Source organism: Equus asinus, chromosome 24 (assembly GCF_041296235.1).
Source record: "Equus asinus isolate D_3611 breed Donkey chromosome 24, EquAss-T2T_v2, whole genome shotgun sequence".
Lineage (NCBI taxonomy): Eukaryota > Metazoa > Chordata > Mammalia > Perissodactyla > Equidae > Equus > Equus asinus.
Window position 1 is genome coordinate 44,145,688 of NC_091813.1, and position 23,798 is coordinate 44,169,485.

The 23,798-nt window shown below is 34.4% G+C and overlaps 1 protein-coding gene across 6 annotated transcripts in view; it reads left to right on the forward strand.

The window, feature by feature from the left end:
- Window positions 1-23,798, forward strand: part of AFG1L (AFG1 like ATPase) — a 205,735-nt gene that overhangs the window by 98,070 nt on the left and 83,867 nt on the right. For all 6 annotated transcript variants that reach the window (XR_011497820.1, XR_011497818.1, XR_011497819.1 and 3 more), the window contains exon 7: window positions 1,926-1,984. Coding sequence is in view for 3 of the 6 variants with exons in the window: in XM_014839041.3 (XP_014694527.1) it covers window positions 1,926-1,984 (59 nt within the window). In the remaining 3 variants the exon portion in view is untranslated. The remainder of the gene's footprint in view (window positions 1-1,925; window positions 1,985-23,798) is intronic.

The window sequence follows — 23,798 nt, forward strand, 5'->3', positions numbered from 1 at the left end:
TTCATCTAGTTTGTTCTGTGTATGAATAGTTTATCCTTTTTATTGCTGAGTAGTATTTCTTTTTACGTATATGCCACAGATTGTTTATCCATTCACCTAATAATGGAAATTTGGATTGCTTCCAATTTTTGGCTATTACAAATAAAGTTGCAGTTTTTTGTGTGTTTTTTTTGAGGAAGATTAGCCCTGAGCTAACATCTGCTGCCAATACTCCTCTTTTTGCTGAGGAAGACTGGCCCTGAGCTAACATCCATGCCCATCTTCCTCTACTTTATACGTGGGACGCCTACCACAGCATGGCTTGCCAAGCGGTGCCGTGTCCGCACCCGGGATCCGAACCAGCCAACCCTGGGCTGCCGAAGCGGGAATGTGCGCACTTAACCACTGTGCCACTGGGCGGGCCCCTGCAGTTTTTAGCTATTAAGAATAAAGCTGTTATAAACATTGACTGCATTTTAAAAATTATTTTATTTTCGATTTTTACCACTTGCTGGCAATCATAGCTGTCAACTCTTATCATACAGCAATATTTTTATGCACCTTCTCCAGCAACTTGGTATTAGGGAAGACTATGAAAATACCTAACTTTAAACCTGTTTCTTGCATTTTACCCATTTTACTCATTCAAGGTATTGATTACAGGAAAGAAAAGATCTCATTTTGAATTTTGAAATCCTGACAGCCTGGCCAGCATTATCTTACCTTTTATACTAACCCTAAATAAAAATTTTAAATGTAACTGGATTAAAGCCTCTAGTCCTTAATTAACCAAAGAGCTTATGCAAATAGTTTCTTCACTGTAATGATGTTATGATGAATATTTTTATAAAGAGAATAAATGTTTCCTAATGACCATGTTTTATTTCCATAAGTAAATGTGGCAATTGAAGTCTATTTTAGTTATCAAGTTTTCTCTAAACAAGGAAATATAGAAAGGATCCTATAATGCAATATGTAAAAAAAATTGAGACATAATCTAATTTGTGTTTTTTGTTGTTGAGAAAACTTTTTACTGTTCTCATTTTTATACTTTTTTATTTTTAAAATCTTATTACTTTATAGATTTGACTTTTAGGAATGTTTCATATGCAATAAAATTTCGCCCTCTTGAAAAATATTCCAAGTCTCCATTTTTAAAGAAAAACATGCAAAGCTTACAATATGTTGCCCCTTTCCACTTGTTTGCTCTTAACAATGTGTGTGTATATGTGTCTGAACTTACAGATACTGTGACACATACATATATATAAAATATTCTGTGACACATACATATATATAAAATATTCTAAGGCAATGGATGCTACCTGTTTATGATATACAATTGCATTAAATTCACAGTCTGTTAAGAATGGAGTTTTAATTTTTGGTAATTTCTTTTAAAGTAAAGTGGTCTTAATGTCATTTATGTTAATGACAAATATATAACTTTGATACAAATACATGCACAGTTTTATCTATTGATGTGTTTTCTTAAAAGGCTAATCTTATTACACACTGTTAATTCTGTATAGAGAACTTTTTTATAGATTGAGAAAAGGAAAATATAATTCCTTTCCTAGTAGAATCCTATATATTGAATTATTAAATCTGTTTAAATACATTATTTTCTTGTAGTATTGATTTAGGATCATTTATGATACCATTTGTGAATTGTGAAAAGCAGTTCTTTCGTTGCTTTGTATTATAGTTTAAAGGTAATTTGATTGACTGCCTTTTGATCTTCTTTCTGTGATTGTTAATATTTCTCTTATTAAGAATATTATGAATTTTGTGTAATACCAGAATAGAAATCAATTTTGGTTAATTTTCTTCTCTTTTGCTCCTTTATCTTTTTATCAGTAAAAAACTTTATTTGCCAGGCTAAAATATAAGCTAACATTATGATTTAGGCTCAGTAAAAAGCTAATACAAAGTATTTCTTTCAGATCTTTATAAAAATGGACTCCAAAGAGCTAACTTTGTGCCATTCATAGCTGTCCTGAAGGTAAGGAAAATCACTTACTTGCGTTCACTGACTAATATTGTATTGATTGATAATCAAGGGCTTTTATAGGATTGCCATGGTCTTGCATTCAAGCAGAATTAATTAATTAATCAATTAATTAATTAATTTTTGATGAGGAAGATTTGCTCTGAGCTAACATCCATGCCAGTCTTTCCTCCATTTTGTATACGGGTCACCACTACAGCATGGCATGATGAGTGGTATAGGTCCGTGCCTGGGATCTGAACTGGTGAACCCAGGCTGCCAAAGTGGAGCATGCCGAACTTAACCACTATGTCACCAGGCTGGCCCCAAGCAAAATTCATTTTGATATTAGATAGTAATAGTCAAAGACAGTAAAGGAGAAAAGGATCTTTTTATATAGTATTCATCAATGTGTACACAGGAAAAATTACAAAATATAGTCTAAATTATTGTCTAACTGAAACATTTGATAGTTTGCATTTTATAAATTTTAATTTGAGGTTTCCTCATAAATATTACAGTAGATTGTTTAAACTTATACATTGATTTCTGAAGAAAAGGTTTAATGTTCCCTGTTTCCTTCAGGCTAATGGCCATTAACGTGTTTTCCCAGCTATTAAAGTTGCCATTCTAGAGTAGCATTATTATAAAAATATTCTAATATATTTAAATGTGATTGCCATCAAGTTATCATGAAATTATGTCAAGTTGAGGCACATAAATAGTTTAAATATTTGTGTATCATCACCGCATAGAGTTTAAAATAGTCTTCATTACAATATGATTAAGAATAAAGTAGTCTCCCTTTTCACTGTTAATTTTAAGTAATTTTTTACACAATTACTCAATACTTCTATATTCTACCAATATTTATTGAGACCCTACTATGTGCAAAGTTCTACTTTAGGCGTAATGGATAATATAATCATGAAATAGGCTAGTTTCTTGCTTGTAAGTCATTTATAATCTAGTTGGGCATATAGTGTGTACACAGATATCTATAACACAAAGCAAAATGTAATAAGTATGAAAAAGAAGCATATGTACCAAAATATAATTTCCATACTTTTCCCAGTCTATGACAACATGACTAAAGAAAGGATAAAGTTGTGTTTTTAAAACAAAAACCTAAAACCTCAAAAATTCCTACAAAGAAGGAGAAGTAAAAACATTTTATCTTCAAACATTCTAAAGATACAGTCAGGCGACCTTCTGAAGTATACTTTAGTTGGAATTGTTGTTGATGCCAAGCTTAATCCCTGTGCTATACTTAGGAAAATTCAAACATCTGTTTCCTTGACCACTTTTAGCTTCCCATAGGGTTTTAATTTCTCTCAGATATTTTTAGATATAAGGAAAAGTACTTTTTGAAGATTTATGCTGTTGGTAATTTTTTTCCCCTTTATAATCATGTTTTCCATTAGGGGAGAAGGTAGGTTTGATGTGTTTTCTCCACGCCAGGAATCCGAAGTAATATGGTGTACATAGATACCAAAATGTACATAGGGAAGCTAAGAAAAAGAGGTGCCAAAAATAGCATCTTAAAATACGTAAAATACACAAGTAGCATAAAATACACAAAATATAAAGAGAGAAAGCTCATAGAATGAAACAAGTTAAAAGGTTCTCAGGGAACTTTGTAGCTGTCCTTTCTTTTTTTTTTACCCCAAACCTTATTTTTTGGCTAGCAATTTGTCATACTTCAATATACAATAGCATTATTAATAGTTTCCTAAATTGGCCAGATTGGATTTAATTTCCTTTCCTTTTCCCACCCTTAATTTTTTTTTTAAAGAGGAAGGAAAATCAAAGAGATGAATAATCCAAATCTGAAATCGAACAAGAACTGAGATAAATAGTACTCAATTTGAAATTGAACATGAACTGAAATTCCTAGGAAACTAAATACCAGATTGGATGAGAAAAGATCTAAAATGTCTCATTTATTCAAAAGATTTTTCACATGTTACAAAACATCAGCAAGATGAAAAGTAGACTGGAGCTTGTTTCCCTAGAGCTGTTTGGTGGGTATATGAAGTTTCCCTTGTAAGGAGAGCTTGTTTCACGTCAATTTAAGTGGCATTTTGCTTATTCACATGTGCTAGTGTTTCTCTTTCGTTTTGGCCCAGCTGAGAGAAAAGTAGGAGTCAATCTTAAAACAAATACAGAATCTTAGTTTAATAAAAAGAGATTATAAACAGCATAGAAATTTATTTGGGGAAAAAGTAGAGTGTAAAATCAATTTTTCCTTTATGTTCTCCTTTATAAACCAAGTGGTAACAAGTTTGTACTTCACCACAAGAACTTGTGATTTGTCGCTTAAAATATTGCAAAATAGCAAAAACTTAAGCTTGTAGTAAACAATGATATTTTGATAAGATAGTAGGAATAATGGGGAAGACTAATAAGTTATTAAGAAACAAGTTGTGGTATATGCATACAATGAAACATTGTTCTGCCATAAAAAGGAATGAAGTTCTGACATTTGCTACATTATGGATGCACCTTGAAAATGTACTGAGAGAAGCCAGACACAAAAGGAGAAATATTATATGATTCCACTTGTTTGAGGTACCTAGAAAAGGCAAATTCAGAGAGACAGAAAGTAAAAATAGATGTTACGAAGGGCTGGGAGGAGAGGCGACGGGGTAGTTCTTGTTTTGTGGGTATGGAGTCTCTGTTTGGGACGAGGGAAAAGTTCTGGAAATAGATAGTGGTGATGGTTGCATAACATCGTGAATGTACTCAATGCCATTAAATTGTACACTTAAAAATGATAAATTTTTATGTTACGTATATTTTACCACAATTTATTAAGAAAAAGGAAAAAGCCATAGAACTGGAAAGGATATAGAAAATGCTCAGGTGCGTTCCCTCTAGGAAGCCTTCCTGGAGTAGCTCCTTAAAACAAAGCAAAGCAAAGCAAAAACCAAACCCTTACATAGAATTTCCACTGCTGTTAAGTAGGGAGGTTCCTGTTTTGCTCTCACTTGAACTTTCTTTGAGTTTATTTTGCTGTTCTTTTTCTGATTTACTAAGATTAATTTTTTAATCTCATTTCAATCTTCTTTCCTAAATGTATTTCAGGCTATTTATTTCCCTCTAGCTGCATCCATGCAGTTTCGATATTTAGTATTTTCACCATCAAGTTCAAAGTATTTTCTAATTTCCATTGTGATATCTTCTTTAAGCCATGAATTATCTAGAAGTATGTTTCTTATCCAAGCGTATGAGAATTTTCCAGTTATCCTCTTGTTATTGTTTTCTTAAGAAATGCTTAATTGCACTGTGGTCAGAGAATATGCTCTGTGCAACTTTAGTCCTATCAAATTTGTTGAAACTTGCTTTATGGCCCAACATGTAGAAAATTTTTGTAAATATTCTCTGTATTTTTGGAAATAAGTACTCTCCAGTTGTTGTATGTGATAATATATATAGCTGAACACACCATATATGCTGTTCAAATCTTTATTCTTATGTATTTCTCCATCAGTTACTGAGAAGCTTATGAAAAATGTCTCCTCCTTATGATTTGAATTTGTCTGTTTCTCTTATAATTCTGTCATTGGCCTTACATATTTGGAGGCCATGTTATAAGTTGCATGCAGATTTAAAATTATTAAATATTGCTTTTGAATGGAACTTTTTAAATGATTTTATTATTAAGTAGTAACATAAGCTCCTTTGTCTCAAGTGTAGTTATAATTGCCTGTTGAAGCATTTTTATCATGTCTGCTTTAAATTGCGTATTCCTGGGTTAATTTTATCAGATAATTCTAACATCTCTATCATCTTGATGTTGGCATCTATTGATTGTCCTTTTACATTCAGTTTGAGACCTTGGGTTTTGGTATAAGTGAATTTCACTTGAAACTTGGACATTTTGATAATTTGTCATGAGACTTTGGATTTTATTTTTTTAATCAGTTTTTTATTGTGGTAAAATACCCATAACATAAAATTTACCATTTTAACCATTTTTAAATATACAATCCAGTGGCATTAAGTACATTCACTTGTGCAACCATCACCACCATCCATCACCAGAACTTTTTCATCTTCTCAGACTGAAACTCTGTACTCATTAAATAACAACTCCCCATTCTCCCCCTCCCCCAACTCTCTGTAGCCACCATTCTACTTTTCATCTCTATGAATTTTCCATTTCTGGGTACCTTACATAGGTGGAATCATATAATATTTTTCCTTTGTATCTGGCTTTTTTCATCTAGTGTAATGTCTTCAAGGTTCATTCATGCGTGTGTCAGAATTCCATTCCTTTTTAGGGCTGAATAATATTCCATTATATGTATATACCAAATTATGTTTATCCATTCATCTGTTAATGGACATTTGGGTTGTTTCCAACTTTTGGCTATTGAGAATAATGCTGCTCTGAACATTTGTGTACAAATATCTGTTTGAGTCCCTGCTCTTAATTCTTCTGTGTATATACCCAGAAGTGGAATTGCTGGATCACATGGTAGTTCTATATTTAATTTTTTGAGGAATTGCCATACTGTTTTCTATAGCATTTGCACCATTTTACATTCCCACCAGCAATGCACAAGGGTTCCAGTTTCTCCACATCCTTGCCAACGCTTGTTATTATTATTATTTTGATAATAGCCATCCTAATGGGCATGAAGTGGTCTCTTATTGTAGTTTTGATTCACATTTCTTAAATGATTAGTGATGTTTGGCATCTTACTTGTGTGTCTTCTTTAAACTTTTAGTTTTAGGTGGCTTTTTTTGACACTATTCTGGCAGAAGAAGGAGAGGCATGGTATCATTACTGCCAGCTATGGGTAGAAGTCCATGTTCCCTAATCAGCCTCCACTGAGCGATGCTCCTTGTTACTGCAGGTGGAGAGGTTCCACTGACATCATGGGAGGGAGGGAGGGTGGTGCTCAGTATTGACTGGTAGGGATGAAACTTCTGGCTCCCTACTTGGCCTTCTCTGACTCATCCTGGCAGGAGTGTTGGGATGCCTCATTACAGCCTTGTGAAAGTGTAATTCTGGGCTCCCTCAGCCTTTGCTGGAATGGGTAAAGGTGACTTCAGTTTTTTTCTGTGGTGTTTGTTTCAGTAGGACAGTTATTGTCAAAAAGTTTTCTTTCTTGTTATGCTGCCATTTTCCGGCCTCTTTGGCTAAAGAGAGCAGGCTTTTGTTGGGGCCTCGGTTGTCTGTGTCCATTGGCATTTCTGGGTTGCTGGCTTCTTCAGCTCCAAGTCTGGAATGTATGAGTCAAAAAAAAACCCCAGAGAACTCACCATTCTGTTGTCCCTCAGGTCTGGAGGTCCCTAGTTTTTTTCCTTCTTTCCACTTTTCAGTGTCTTCTTATGTTTGTTTTATGTATAATTTTTCAGGATTTTAAATAGTATATAGCAGGAGGAATAGGGAAAAGTACACCTACTTCATCCTCCTAGAAGCAGAAGTCAGTTTATTAAAAGTCCTTGTCTGTTAATTCTATCATCTCTGTCATTTCTGCTTTTGTTTCCAGAGTTTGATTTTTTTTTCCTGGTTGTGAGTCCTATTTTCCTGCTTCTTTGCAAGTTTAGTAATTTGTGATTCAATGCTGGACATTGTGATGATTATGTTGAGTCTCTGTTAGTTCCTTTAAGGCTATTGAACTTTATTTTGGCAAGTGGTTAAGTTTCTTGCACATCAGCCTGATCCTTTTGGGGCTTGTTTTTAAGCTTTGTTAGAGTGTCTAGAGTGGCCTTTACTCTAGGACTATTTTAGTTTTTCTTTAGGTGTGACCCTTCTAGGCTCTCTACTGAATCCCCTTAGTGTTCATTGAAGTCTCTCTCCTTGGCTGTTCAGAATGCTTATATCTCCCAGCTTTGTGTGGATTGTTCTTTGCTGAGTCTTGTGGAGTTTCACTTTATGCATATGCAATTTAGTATTCAGCCAAAGATTACAGACATTCCCTATGAGGATATCTGGAGCTCCTTCTCTACATAGCTTTCTTCTTTAGTGAACTCTACTGTGCAAATCCCAACAGCCTCAGCTTCCCGAAACTGATCACTGTCTCCTCAATTCATTTAGACTGCTGTGCTGCAGTCTAGAAATTGCCTCTAGGCAGAAAGCCAGGGAAAATGGAATGCTTGTTTGCCTGATTTACTTCCCACATCTCAGGGATTGCTATTCTTTGCTACATATTGTGTTATGTCTGATATCAGAAGTTTTACATATTTTGTCCAGTGTCTTAATGCTTTATGACAGGAGGGCAAAACTGAATTCTAAATACTCTACCTTTGCCAAAAGTATCTGTCTCTTTCTTACTTTTTAATTGTAAAGAAGAAGAAGGCAGAATTTTTTGTACTTCAGGAACTCAGTTCCATATTTTTTCCATAGATAAAAAAATATAAACAGGATAACTATTAAAAAAACAGTCATGGGCACATCTTTCTCTCCCATGTTTAGAGGAATCATTAAGTAAATGATGGTACAGTCACATGAGGGGATATAGTATACTTACGTGGAATGATTTTTTTTATTGAGTTCATAATAGTTTACATCATTGTGAAATTTCACTTGTATATTATTTCTCGTCCATCACCACTTAAGTGCTCCCTTTTACTCCCTGTGCCTAGCCCCCAGGCCCCTTCCCCTGGTAACCACTGAACTATTTTCTTAGTCCACGTGTTTGTTTATATTCTACATATGAGTGAAATCACATGGTGATTGTCTTTCTCAGTCTGGCTTATTTTGCTTAGCATAATGCTCTCCAGGTCCATTGAAATGATATTTTTAAGAAGCTTTTGATAATGTAGAATAATGATCACAGATAATGTGACTGAGAAAAATATGATGCAAGAGTATATCTATTGCTCTTTTATAGAAGTAATAGACATGCATGGAAAAATACTCGAAATGAATATCCCAAAAGGTAAATAGAACTTATTTCTGGATAATAAGGTTATAGATGATTTAAATTTTCTCTTTAAGACTTTTCCAAGATTCCTGGAGCAATCTTGTATTATTTTTATAATAAGAACCAATTTTTAGCAGGTAAATTTTTGCTTACCCTTTTTAGGAAATCAGCAGACCTGAGTAGGACTACCCATATTCAGCAACAAGCAAAATGGATTGAATGTAGGTTCTATGTATGGAGGCTATCGTTAAAAGAAATAGAATGGCAGGCATAGGAAGGAAGCAGGAGGAGCAGACAGGACACAAAGACATGGAGTAACAAGTAAAAGCACATGAAGAATATACTTTGGAAGAAGAACTACCTCAGGAAATAGGAGACTTTTTCAGATAGAACTTTTCTATATTTTAAAAGAAATTAAAGAAGTTATGGTACTGATAAAATAAGAGATCGGAGATGAAATAACTATAAGATTAGATGAAAAGTGAGCTAGCAGAGCTAAGAAAACAGACCAAGGGTGGACCCATTAAAAAAGTGAAAAGCGTCTTAGAAAAAGCAAGTTAAAGAACCAGCACTTCTGAAAATAAAATCAGTGATAAAGAGACCAGACTTATGAAAAAAATCACACAAAACGAAGCTAGAATAGTCAGAGAGAAAAACTGTTACAGAGAAGACGCTGGATGTAGAAAGCAGACAACAGAGATCAAACATTCACATAATTCCTATTTCTAAAATAGAACATAAGATAAAATAGAAGAATAATACATTTTTCTGGTGCATAACTGAACTTCAAGGATAAAGAAAGAATCCTTTAATTCCATAGAAGAAAAAGCAAGCTGAACTGCGACTTGTTTGCCATGAGTAGATACTATAATAGAATAGAGTAGTTTGGCCATGAGTAGATACTATAATAGAATAGAGTAGTTTGTAGTATATTAAAAAAAATGGTGTATCCTCTTGTCGGCTGGGCTGTCATGAAAATCTAAGCTCATAGATGTGTATTTTTGGATGTATCGTAACTTAGGAATTATAGTCCTTTTGAAGCTTCCTGAGCAAACTACTTTAAGATTTATACCACCAGTCAAAATTAACAACTTATAAATGGGGATATTATGGTAAGACAACAGTGGCATGGTGGTCATTGAATCTGATTAAATATTGTCTTATTCTGGTAAGTCAGACAATAAAAATTTTTTTGTATCATGTGAGAACTTCTGTAACTGAGTGAACTACAGAATGCTAAAGAGTATAGAAAAGGGGCCCCACCCCACATTAGCGGTTTGAGTGGGAAAGCTGGTACATGTCAGGAGTATTTTCAAAGAGGAGACGATGCTTAAATTAAGACTTGAAAGACAAATAAAAGTTACCAGGCAAAGTGGGAAAGGGCGTTCATCATGGAGGAAAAAGGACATGGAAAAGACACAGAAGCATGAGAATTATAGATTAAAAATTTTGTGATTAGTAATTAGTTCATTGAGATTTTTCACAAAATAATAGCTATCACTATTCTTCTGTTTACTTGAGGCTTGGAAATTTATTTAAAACTCAGAGTTTTTCCTCCAAAAATAAAAGCAGAATATGTTTTGTATTGTACATAAATTTAAAAAAAAACTATTTTGGTACTTAACATTCCCTTATTTATGGAAAAAGATGATTAATATTATGATTATTGTGCCTGCTTCAAACTTGAAACTTCTTGTTGACCATATGACATAACGTCCTGATTGTACCGATTTGTTCTTGAAGAATCTTTGTTGTGACTTTAATAGAACTTAGGTAATTTTTCTAAAGTATATGAACAGATATAATTGTGAAAGCATTTGTTGGTGTCTACATAGCACCATTCTATAACTGTACTACAGTATTTTAAAGCAGACTGTGATAATCTATACCAGGGGTTAATAAAGTATAGCCAGTGGCCAAATCTGGCCTGCTACCTGTTTTTGTAAATAAAGTTGTATTGAAAAACTTAATGTTCACTTGTTTATGTATTGTCTCTTGCTGTTTTCACACTACAGTGAAACTAGAGTTGAGTAATTGTGGCAAGAGACCTATGGCCTTGAAGGCCTAAAATATTTACTATCTGACCCTTTACAGAAAAAGTTTTCTTACCCCTGAGCTGTACGACATACGAAGGACAGAGAGATAAACAACTGTTTAAAGTAACATATGTAAATAGCACTTTTTTTCTATAAACTGTGACTTGCTTTATGTGATGGAAATCATGTGTCAGCATAGATTCATTAGTAGGTCTTAGAGAAAGTGACATTTTAAGAGCTTGCTGGATAAATGGTTGATAGAAGGGAGGAAAGCTGGTGAACCAAAAGACAAGAGGGTGGTTCAGTTTCAATTTCAAATAATTCTATAACTTGAAAAATATAAGCTTTGTTAGAATCAACTTTCTTAGAAATATCCTCCATTTTATACATTAAAAAAGTAGCATGTGTTAAATGTACATTCAGTGAATAATATACATTGAATGTAATCTCATTGCATTGTAAACATTATTTAAAATTATTGTGGAAAAGAGGACCTATTGGTATTTTGATCAGAAGAATGATTTCTTAAGTTAATTTCAACTAGACTGCTATTATTGGCCTTCTTGATAAATGGATTGCCTGGTAAGCATTGCTATTCTCATCTTACCAAGTTCCAGCAATCCATGATATTTTGGACAGGTGTTTTATATTTAGGTAAAAATCTGTTCATTCCATCACTTACACTTACATAAACCATTTTGTTTGATTCATTCCATAATGAGCAGTGAAAGAGATAGATGCTATTCATAACTTTTAGAGCTAAAAAAAATTCTCCATGTGAATTTCATTAACTTTCTTTTTAAATCAGTTTAACAGTATGGACAAATCTAAAATAATCTGTCCGTGGAAAATGTTCATGTGCAATATTGTATGTAGTGTTTTTGCCACATAGTGATAGATTCTGTTGTCAGTAATAGAGCACTTTAATTTTCATTAATACTAACATTTTAGCATACTGTCTTCTTTTTTAAGTTTTTTATTTCTGTTTAAAATTCAGCGAGTTAGGTGATTAATAGATTACTGAAATGGTAACTGTAAGATGGCCAAAAATAACCAACAAGGCATTCTACAGTATAATTTTCTCTTTGATGAATGTCAGTTAGTTGACGGAATTAGAGAAAAATAAGATACTAGCATGAACTCTGATGAATATGAATTTCCTTTTCCTGATAAAGAGTTGCCCATTTGGAAAGCATTATAATCTGATTTGGTTTAATATTTTTTGGGTTTAATTATGCAACACATAAAAATACTTTATAATCTGAGGTTGTAATAGTTTTATTATTATTATTATTACTACTTTTATAATATTTATTTAGTGTTCAGATAATGACTTCATTTCTTCTATGTGGTTGTTAATGTTTTTCAGCTGTTATGCGTCCTTTATCTAAAACTTAAAAAAAATTAAGCTGTATATTAGCCTTTGTGTTTTTGTTTCCTGAGGAATTTTTTCCAAGGAATCTTATACCTTTAGTGAACTCTTTGAGAATATTCTCATGGTGGATCTCTGGTTATAACCTTTAGAGAAGTTGTTTATAACCTTTAGATAAAAGGTTTCAATGTTCAGCTTTTGTCCAGCCACCTGCGTTAGGATTCATAGACTTGCTAAGTGTATGTTTCCCACTTTTTCCTGCCACAATTTTCATTTCATTGGTGAAATTGATTTGTCAGTTTGTTCATTATAATTTTCAATACTAGAGCTTTCACAGGGCTAAATAATCAGAATCAGCTTTTGAGGTCAGTGTCAGCCCCACTGACCTCCACTGTGTTGTCACCTGAGTCAGCCTAGCAGGGATTAACCCTTTGTTAGTGTGATAATGTCTTTACTTATGAGTTGGCTTTTTAATACTTAAGATTGAAAGAAACAAAAGACAGAACAAAAGTAGCAGACTGAACTCCTGAATTGAAAAGAGTTTTGTCTTTCCCCCACAAACCATGAAAGTGTTCATTTGAATTTTAGTATTAATATTTTAAGATACAAAAATGACTATTTGACTTGCAAAACATTCCTATAATTACCAAGTTTTAGGCTAAATAAATTAAGGAAATACATGTAAGAAATTTTCATAAACTTGGCTATTTCGTATATGTCTAAGACAATGTATTTAAGAAAATTGGCTGTAGTGACAGGCATTAAACTTTATTGTGGTGGTATTTTTGTGCTGTGTCCTTGACATTAATAAATATCTAGAATAAAAATCGTTGTGATGTGGATTTAAAATGTAATTCTTGTCCATCTTCATACCAGGAGGTACACCTTCTATTAGTCAGGGCCTACCTATGGCAAAGTAATTTGGGGTGTATACCATTTAAAATAATATTTTCTATAATTGTCTTATATAAAATAAAAATAAAGGTTTCTCATGAAATATATAAATTATGTGTTTGTTTCAAACTGGGATACAGCAAACTATTGCTTGTATGTAAAATATATACTGTTTAGGCCTTGAATTCTCTTCTCTTAGATAGTAAATGCTTATTTTTTGTTAAATTACAAGAAATCAATTCTTTGAGGACGAAAATGATTTAAAGGAAGTGTGTCTTAAATATGAATTAGTTGTTTCTTTGACTCATGAGATAAATTAGTTTAATTACACGTGGCAATTTTCTTGGCTAGTGATGTAATGTGAAATAAAATTCTCTCTTTCCCGTCCCTGAAAACTCAAGCCAATTAATAGAACTTTTAAGCTCTTTGTCATAGGCCACCATGGAGGTCTGCAGAGAAGAACTTTAATCCAATAAACATTTCATTTAGATCATGAAAAGAAAGCATGAGGAGAAGCTCCTGTAAGAGAGGGTGTTACTATGATTCCACCCATGAAGAGATGTGAGGAATTTGCCAAATTAACCAAGAGGTCCTCATATTTAACGCATAAATGTGTCAAAACTAACAGAATAATTATTTAATTTGCTTGAACTCTATATTGAGAAAACTCTAAAAAGCCACAACTGTTTTCTTCAAAGCCTTCACTGTTGGGCTGGATGGACAGGGCAAAGGGAGGTTGTGAGAAATCCAGATAGCAAATAACACTGGCCGAAGCTGGTCAGAAAAGGGAATAGATAATTAGACGTAATTAGCGTGTATGAATTGTTGTCTCTCTGCCCTTAGCTTGAATAAATTTTGAAGAAAAACCCCTAGTAGTGAAAATCCTTTGATGTAGGAAGAGTCATTGTGGCTTGGCAGCATAAAGGCAGTGTTTTATACTTCTTACACAATGGTTGTGATACAGAAAGAGTGAATAGACTCTGCACCCCCCTGTCTGCTTTATAGCAAGGACTTTTGGATTCTCTTGAAACAAAATGCATCACAAGTTTTCAGTTGTTAGTAATGAGGTAGCGGACCTCATCAGGGCTCAGAGGAAGCCATCTTTAGCTTTTGTTTAAATCTTAATCACAGTTTTTTTCTTTCTGGGAAATCTGTTTTCTTAAATCAACACTTCTTTTCCCTTCTTTGCTTGCACCTCCAATAAGAGAAAGGAATAATGATCAAAATAGCTAAATAGAAGAGTTAAACAAAAATTATCACCTAAAAGACATGCATTTTTGTGTTTTTAATCCCAAATGAAAAAGATGTTTGCTATATTCCTTTTTGCCTCGGATTGGTAACATTCTAGTAAGGTTGTTTTTATAATAAAATGTATAAGAAAACATGGGGAATGACTTTAGATTGGTTTTTGAAAGAACTTATTTTTCAAATTGAAATTACACAAAGTAAAATGGTATGTTCCTATTTTATTGTATTTAAGTTTTTAAATGGAAATCAGTTTGTTTAAATATATTACTCAGTAGATTTACCTTAAATTTATTTGAGAGACAGTGGAAATACAGGTTTGGGAACTTAGTTCTGTGTGGATATTCTGTATCCACTACCGGGAAAACAAATTATTCTGGACAAAGTATTGCATCTATTTGGAAATTTCCTGAGACCTGAGACAATAAGTCACCTAAAATGCAGTATCAATTTATTCTGGTAGTTGAATTATGTTCACTTTGACTATCTAAAGTATTTTTAAAAATTAGCCCTCAGCAAAAAGAGAAATTAGCTATTTCAAAATTCTAAAGTAAATCCTGTATTTTGGTGGGGAGGGGGACTAAAAGAGTTTACACATTATCCTCAATATTGGAATAGCATCTCTAAGTAAGTTTTATATTTCTGATAATTTTCACTCTCCTCTGTCAGCTATTCTGGAATTATGTTTTAAAAAACTACCCTTCGGATACTTAAGTGCTCAGATTTCCTTCTAATTAATATTCCTCTTTTAACATATTTTAATGATCAGACTTTCTGCAGCAGTCATCAGTGATCCATTCCTTCGTGTTTAATCTATGAATCTATTTTTATGTGTCGCTTTGCTTTGGTGTATTTTTGTTCTGACGTTTTGATTCTGGATAGACTTCTTTCAAGGCACAATGCTCTGAGATGCTTTTGGCTACTTAACCCATTTTGCATATTGTGCCATTTGTAGAATAAAGTAGCCTTTTATACTCAAAGTTGATTTGAACTCTGAAAGGCAACACCTGAACATCTCACAAAACTGGATAATTATGGCTGATTGTGTTTTTCAGGTATAGGTCACAGGAAATTCATTTGGGGTAAAGTACGTACAAAGCTAAGAAATATGCAGATTTTCTGTTGTAGGATTGTGTAAAAATTATTTACAGTTAATACTTGCATAAAGGTTAGAAAGGTTGATGAAGTGATATTTAGTTTTGCTTTACTATTCACTGCATGTCAGAATGTAATTATGACTGATTCATGAAACTGTCTTAGAAACGAACCATCTTTATTAAAATGCTGATCAAGATAAGAGCTGACAGTAATAAAGAATAGAACATTTTAGTCTTGTTGCTTTTGAATGATTGCTAATTACCCCAGAGGTCATGTATAGTGCTTGGTAGGATTCATTGACATTATTTCTTTTAAGTCTGCTGTTTCAACAACATCTGAGCATGAAGACACAAACTGTGTGCAATCGAACAATAGTTTGGCCAAGTTTTTGAGGCTTCAGGATATCCAAGAAATCTTTTTTCTGCTATAATGAATTTAGCTTTTTTCTCTCTCAAAATTATAGTATATTAGAGGTGCTTGGTACAAAATACTTTGTATATTCATTTACTGTTGACTGTATTTAGACTTCCCATTTTTAAGTTGGTATTCAATTGTATACATAGGTTATTGAGACAATGTCCTCTCTAAATAAACACACAAAGATATAAAATTAATAAGAATAAAATGTAGACTGGAACTTAAATTAGAATCCATAGAAAAGACTTCTTAATATGATCAGAATGTACTCCTACGATCAGTAGTTGGTGTTCAACTTGTTTTTATTAAATGTGAACTTTGTAATTTGTCTTTAAAGACACTTGGAAGTCCTTGTAATGTATTCCTCAGCCAATAATGAATAATGATTGTTAGCATTCATATATTATAAAGATATAGTCAATTAACTGAAAAAACTCTGACATAATGTCTAAAATAACTTGTCTTTAAAATTCTTAACTGAATGTAGAAGAAACCACACAATCACATCACACATATTTGTGCGGTTTCTATGATATAGCAGAAAAAACAATGGGTTAAGAAGGCAGTCCTTTGTGAGTCTGGCTCTGTCACTGACTTTGGGCCAGGTTCTTGAATCCACTTGAGTTTACATTTTTTTTTTTTTCCATCTGTAAATGATGGGGTTGGACTACAAGATTGCTAAGGCCCTTATTAAGCTAAGAATTTTAAAAAAGATTAAATTTCAGAAGTTTACTTGTAAATGGTTTCTTTTGAACTATGATTGATTTCTCCCCCAAACATTTTTCTAAATGTGGCGTTAAAGTCCTAGGCTAGCTAGTCTACAAAAACCTACTTGCTCCAAATAGCTGAAATATTATACCTTTTTAAGATAAAGTAGAAGAAAGCAATGTTCATGTTTCAACATGCATTAGTTAAGTGCTTAATCACTGGGGATACAATGATGAATATTGTCCTGAGATGAATCCTGCCATCAAAGACATCAGGATGTTCTAGTAGAGGAAATAGACACACCAACAAATAATAATAGTATAGGAAAAATAGTATACTACAACATACAATGAGTAAGGAGTGATTAACTGTGTGTTAGGAGATTACAATTCTTATAATTATATAAAACAGCAATTTATTAAATTAAATTAAAACCACAACTTTTAGATAAGTTTTCTACTTTCTGTAAAGCTAGTGATTATGGAGGATAAGGGAATGAAATGGAAGTTTTTGTGAATTCTGACTGGACTCCTGCGTGTGTCTACAAATTTCAGAGGTTGATGAAACTAGAGCTTTGTTATGCCTTTTGTTTTCTTTATTTGGATGTATCACTGCCATCACTCTTGGTTTAATAATCATGCTTATGATTTAGTTTTGCTCTAATTGGAATGACATAGAGATTTTCCTGAGAAAACTGGACAAGGCTTAGAAGGGAGGAGAGGGCAGAGGAAGAAGGCTAAAAGTAGTTTCAGTGTATGTGGAAGAAGTTACCTAGGTGGAACTAAGTAAGTTATGAATAGTGAGAGTTGAGAAATATAGAGCAAAGAATATGTAGAAACTTGTTTTGAAGGAGAAAGAAGGGTAGTAGGAAAGGGATGTAAGTCATAACTAGAGGTTAAGAGAGCCTGTTTAACTTTTGGAATATCCTCATTTTGTGTGAAGGCAGACTGCAAACACAGGGCTATCCATGTTAGCCATTTTATAACTTGAGGAGTGCTTGTAAATAAGGATGATCATTCAAACTGCTTAACAACTGGTACAGCATTGACAGACCAATCAGAACAGATGTTGGGCTCTGAACAGTCAGTCATGCCATCCTGGTGTGTGCTAGTGAGTACCAGCCATGCCAATAAATAAAAGTAAGTGTGTGTATATGTATGTGTGTCTCTACTCACAGAGGGCGTCAAAGTTTGAAGGAGCCTTAGAAACATTTATCCCACTACCTCTTTGTACAGTTGAGGCAATCGAGGCTCATGCCTTAGATCGTCTTACCTAAGATTGCCCAGCTAGTGGCAGAGCCAGTTCTAGAACCCAGATTTCCTGCTCTTTATTGAGAGTTCTTTCCACCAAACCATGTTGCACAATATGTGTGTGTGTATGTTTTAATATTTAATTATAATATATGATTATATATTCATTATATTTACATATTATAATCTTATTGTCTTTGGGTAGAATTAATATATTCTCAATTGCTTTTATCCTTAAGGAACTCTTTATCTTTTTCTTATAAAAGTATAATCTACCTTAGTAACGTATCTTTAGTTGTATACAATAATAAGTTAAATATGGTGATAGGCAAATCTTGTTTTAACAAATAGCTTAAAATTTACTCTTCAGATCTTTTATCAGCAATAAGAATAAGTTGCAAGTTGATTGAATTTGTCTTCTTTCTCTTCCTCTTTTCATCTTCAGATAAAAGTGCTAATGAACAGTGAAATGACAAAAAGTTGAGCAAATACAATGAGGAAAGAGCAGAAGCAGAGTTTAGAATATTTATAAATGCTATCTTGAATGCTGAAAGTCTTGATAATGAAGTCTGAAAATAGACGGGTTATTTTTAAGCTAAATATTTTATTAAGATTTAGTTTTTCTTTATTATTTCAGAAGTTGTGGTTATACTGTAAATGAATCACATGCATTATGGACTTTGTGTATTTATATTATATTATATTATATTACATATATATTATATATATATTATAGTGTTTTTTTTAGATAGAAAAGTTATTTTTTACTTCTGATTATTTGTATAGAAGAAGGAAATATCTTGTGGATAAATTTATTGGATTTTGAAAACATAGATTTTGCAAAGCTGCATATATAGCAAGAAGTCCCTATTAGCCTGGAGATTTATTGCACAGTTCCTTTTTGTGGGAGAAAATGAAAGCTTACAGGGCTGCAGTTATGCGTTTGGTAGCATGATTATGAGAAAGATTCTCAAAAGGTACATGCATCGGCTTCTTTCCAGTTTGTAATAGTCATTCTTATGTTTTTCTTTTTTTACCTCAGGAATGAGGACTCTGGTTTTCTTTGATAAAGTAAACAGCAGGAGAAGAATGGAATATTAATTAAAATTCTATTTGTTATAACAGAGCTGGAAATGTATAGTGTCTGTGATTTCAGTAAGATAGCTATCAACTTTTTCCGAGCACCACTATTTAGGGACAATGCATGAGTTCTCTAAAATCTTTCCTTTTGTAAAATTTCCTGAGAGACAAAGGAATGCATGGAAGGTTAAAAAATCCAAACATCATGTAAGTGTATATATACAGGCACACCTTGTTTTATTGTGCTTCATTTTATTGTGCTTTGCAGATATTGCGTTTTTCGTAAGACCCTCCACCAGCAAAAAGATCACAACTTGCTGAGGGCTGAGATGACGGTTAGTATGTTTTAGCAATAAAGTATTTTTTTTTTTAAAGATTGGCACCTGAGCTAACATCTGTTGCCAATCTTCTTCTTCTTCTTTTTTTTTTCCCCTCTCCCCAAAGTCCCCCTGTACATAGTTGTATATTGTAGTTGTGGTTCTGCTGGTTGTGCTGTGTGGGATGCTGCTTCAGCATGGCCTGATGGGTGGTGCCATGTCTGTCCCCAGGATCCGAACTGGCAAAATCCTGGGTCGCCAAAGTGGAGCATGTGAAATTAACCACTCGGCCCAGGGCTGACCCTAGCAATAAAGTATTTTTAATTAAAGTATGTACATTGTTTTTTTAGGCATAATGCTTTTGCACACTTAATAGACTACAGTATAGTGTAAATAGAACTTCTGTATGCACTGGGAAACCAAAAATTTCATGTGACTCACTTTATTGCAATATTCGTTTTATTGAGGTTGTCTGGAACCAAACCTCCAATATATCTGAACTATGCCTGTACTAAATATCAAGAGCTCCCCCTTCACTACTCTTCCCCTTCATCATTTCCTCCCACCCTCCATCCCAATCTTGTTCCTACTTCCCTCCCAAGAAATATCACAGTTAAACATTTAATGTGGAGGCATGACGTCAGCATCATGGCTGAATAAGACATCTTTTGTTGGTGTTCCCCCACCAACAACAATGTCGCAACCATCCACAGGCAAAAGAGCCTTAGTGGGAGCTGTTAGATTCAGCACCATATGCCAAGAGACCTGGGAGGAGGCCCACCCGTGTGTTAGGTAATAGGCATATAGACCTCAGTCCTAGCTGTAGACCCTGCAGTGGCCCATGAACCAGCTCCAGTTCCTCTCAGCCGTGGTCTGGGAGTCCCTGGAAACACTGTCTTAAACAATCACCCAAGGACAAGGGAGCCTTTGTGGATGTCCAGGTTTCTAGTGGAGAAGTTCCAGCACACCACTGGAGCAAAAAAAAAATATGAGTTTGGATACATTGGAGAGGGTAAGAGGAACATTTGCCTTTACCTCTATTACCCCTCCCCCAAGACAGCACAGCTTAGGGCCAAGAGAGATCTTCTTGGCCTATGATTTCCCCTGCAGGGGAAAGCAAGAGCATGTGAGTGATCACTTAGCTTCCCCAGCTGTGTGGGGTGCTCCCATAGAAGCTTATTTCTCTTTTGCCGCATCCAGAGTACTCAGTCGTGAGCTGCATGACTGGAGAGCAGGAAGAGGCTGGGAGAACAACAGCTGGGGCTCTTGGAAGGCATTAAAAGGAAACAGACCCTCCTAACTGCTTCATGGATACCGTTAAGAAGTCTGCCCATGAGCCACTGGGAACACCTTGCCTACAGATCCCCTAACTAGCCCAAGGGCGTCCCCAGTTCTCTGTGCACTTCACCCACACACACCCCAATCTGTGGCTGGCACCCTATGTGTGCTCCTAATGGCAGTGGTGAGAGGGAGCTTTAGCAGACGGCTAGTGAGCATATTCAGAAAGCCTGAATCTGTGGGCCAGGGAGAGACCACAAACTTGAGCTTTGGTGCCATCTTTGGGAAAACAAAAGGAAGGCTGTCAGCATTTGGCCTGGTGTGTTGCAGGATCAAGATAAGCTGTATAAGCTTAGGAATTCTACCACAAGAGTGAACAAGAATCATGGGGCAGGTGTATCCATAGAACGTCTGAGAAAGCCTCAAAATCCCTAGCAGGGCTGGTGGAAGGTATTTCTCTCCTGAAAGCAATTAATAGAGACTGGAGGAGGTGACTGCTACTTCAGATGTAAAGACAGCAATGCAAAACTTCAAGGAACAGGAAAAATCAAGGAAACATGACACCATCAAGGGATCACAATAATCTTTCAATAACCAATCCCAAAGACATGGAGATCTGGGATTTACCCCATAAAGAATTCAAAATAGCTGTTTTAAGAAAACTCAATGGCTACAAGAAAACAAGCAAAGACAATTCAACAAAATCACGAAAACAATACACAAACAAAATGAGAAATTTAACAAAGAGATAGAGATAAAAAAAAAAGAAAGAACCAAACAGAAATTCTGAAGCTAAAGAATAAAATGAATGAATGGAAAAAAAATGCAATAGAGAGCATCAACATTGAACTTGATCAAGCAGAAGAAAGAATCAGTGAGATTGAAGACAGGAACTTTAAAGTTGTCCATTCAGAGGAGAACAAAGAAAAAAAAATGAAAAAGAGTGAAGAAAGCCTATATAATCTATGGGATACCATCAAAAGAAACAATCTGTAATACTGGGGTTCCAGAAGGAGAAGGGAGAGAAAGGAAACAGAAAGTTTATTTAAAGAAATAGTGGCAGAGAATTTCCCAAATCTGCAAAGAGATTTGGATATCCAAATTCATGAAGGTTATAGGTCATCAAACAAACTCAATTTAAAGAGTCCTCTCCAAGATATATTATAACAAAACTGTCAAAAATCAAAGACAAAGAGAGAATCTTAAAAGCAGCAAGGGAAAAGGAACTTGTAATTTCCAAGGGAACCCCATAAGGCTATTAGCAGATTTCTCAACAGAAACCTTACAGGCCAAGAGAGAATGGGATGATATATTCAAAGTGCTGAAATTAAAAAACTGCCAACCAAGAATACTCTGTGCAGCAAAGTTATCCTTCAGATATGAAATATAGGTAAAGACTTTTTCAAACAAATGAAAGCTGAGGCAGTTCATTGCCACAAGACCTGCCTTACAAGAAATGCTGAGGGCTGGCCCCGTGGCTGAGTGGTTAAAGTTTCATGCACTCCGCTTTGACAGCCTGGGGTTCACAGGTTCGGATCCCGGGTGTGGACCTACTCCACTCATCAGCCATGCAGTAGAGGCATCCCATATACAAAGTAGAGGAAGATTGGCACATATGTTAACTCAGGGCTCATCTTCCTCAACAAAACAAAGAGGAGGATTGGCAATGGATGTTAGCTCAGGGCAAATCTTGCTCCCCAAAACAAAAAGAAGTGCTGAAAGGAGTTCTTCAAACTGAAACGAAAGGACAGTTGTTAGTCTGTCCAACATGAAAACATATGAAAATGTACAACATACTGGTAAAGGTAAGTATATAGTCAAATTCAGAATACTCTAATATTGTGATATGGTGGACTGTTAAACACCTAAGCTAGTACAAAGGTTAAAGGACAAGAGTATTAAAAATAACTATAGCTGTAATAATTTGTTAATGATTACACAATATAAAAATAGGTAAATTGTGACATCAAGAACAAAAAAGGAGGGTGGTAAAAGGGCAGAGTTTTTGTATGTGATTGAAGTTAAGTTGTTATCAGTGTAAAATAGATTGTTATATCTAAAAGCTGTTGTATGTAAGCCTCACAGGAACCACAAAGGAAAAACCTACAGTAGGTGCACTAAAGATGAAGAGAAGGGAATCAAAGCATACCACTAGGAAAATTATCTGTTCATAAAGGAGGGAGGAGAGGAAAAAAGGAACAAAGAAATTATAAAGCAGTGAGAAAACAATTAATAAGATGGCATTAGTAAGTCCTTACCTATCAAACAATTATTCTAAGTGTACATGGATTAAATTCTCCAATCAAAAGGCATAGAGGGGCTGGGTGGTTAAAAAAAAAACCCAAAACCTAGCTATATGCTGCTTAGAAGAGACTCCCTTCAGCTTTAAGGACACATAGGCTCAAAGGGAAGGGACGGACAAAGATATTCCATGCAAATAGAAACGAGAAAAGAGCAGAGATAGCTATACTTATATACTTATACTTAAAGTAGTCTTTAAGTCAGAAACTGCAAAAAAAGGGCAAAGAAGATAATTATATAATGACAAATGGGTCAATTCATCAAGAAGATATAACAATCATAAATATATATGCACCCAACATCAGAGCACCTAAATATATTAAGCAAATACTAACAGATCTGAAGGGAGAAATAGACAACAATAACAGTAGGGGACTTTAAAAAATGGGCAAAGGAACTGAATAGACATTTTTCCAAAGAAGACATACAAATGGCCAATAGGTACATGAAAAGATGCTCAACATCACTAATCTTCAGGGCAATGCAAATCAAAACCACCATGAGATATCACCTCACATCTGTTAGAATGACTACCCTCAAAAAGAGAAGAGATAAGTTTTGGGGAGGATGAGGAGAAAAGGAAACCCTTGTGCACTATTGGTGAGACAGTAAATTTGTGCAGCCACCATGGAAAACAGTACAGAGGTTCCTAAAAAATTAAAAATAGAACTAGCATATAATCCAGCAATCCCACTTCTAGGTATATAGCTGAAGGAGATGAAATTACTACCTCAAAGAGATATCTGCACTTCCATGTTCCTTGCAGTGTTATTCATGGTACCAGTAAGTGGGAACAACCTAAGTGTCCATCAATGGATGAATGGATAAAGAAGATGTGGTATATATATATACAATGGAATATTTTTCAGCTATGAGAAAGAAGAAAATTCTGCCATTTGTGACAAAATAGATTGGACCTTGAGGGCATTATGCTAAGTGAAATAAGTCAGAC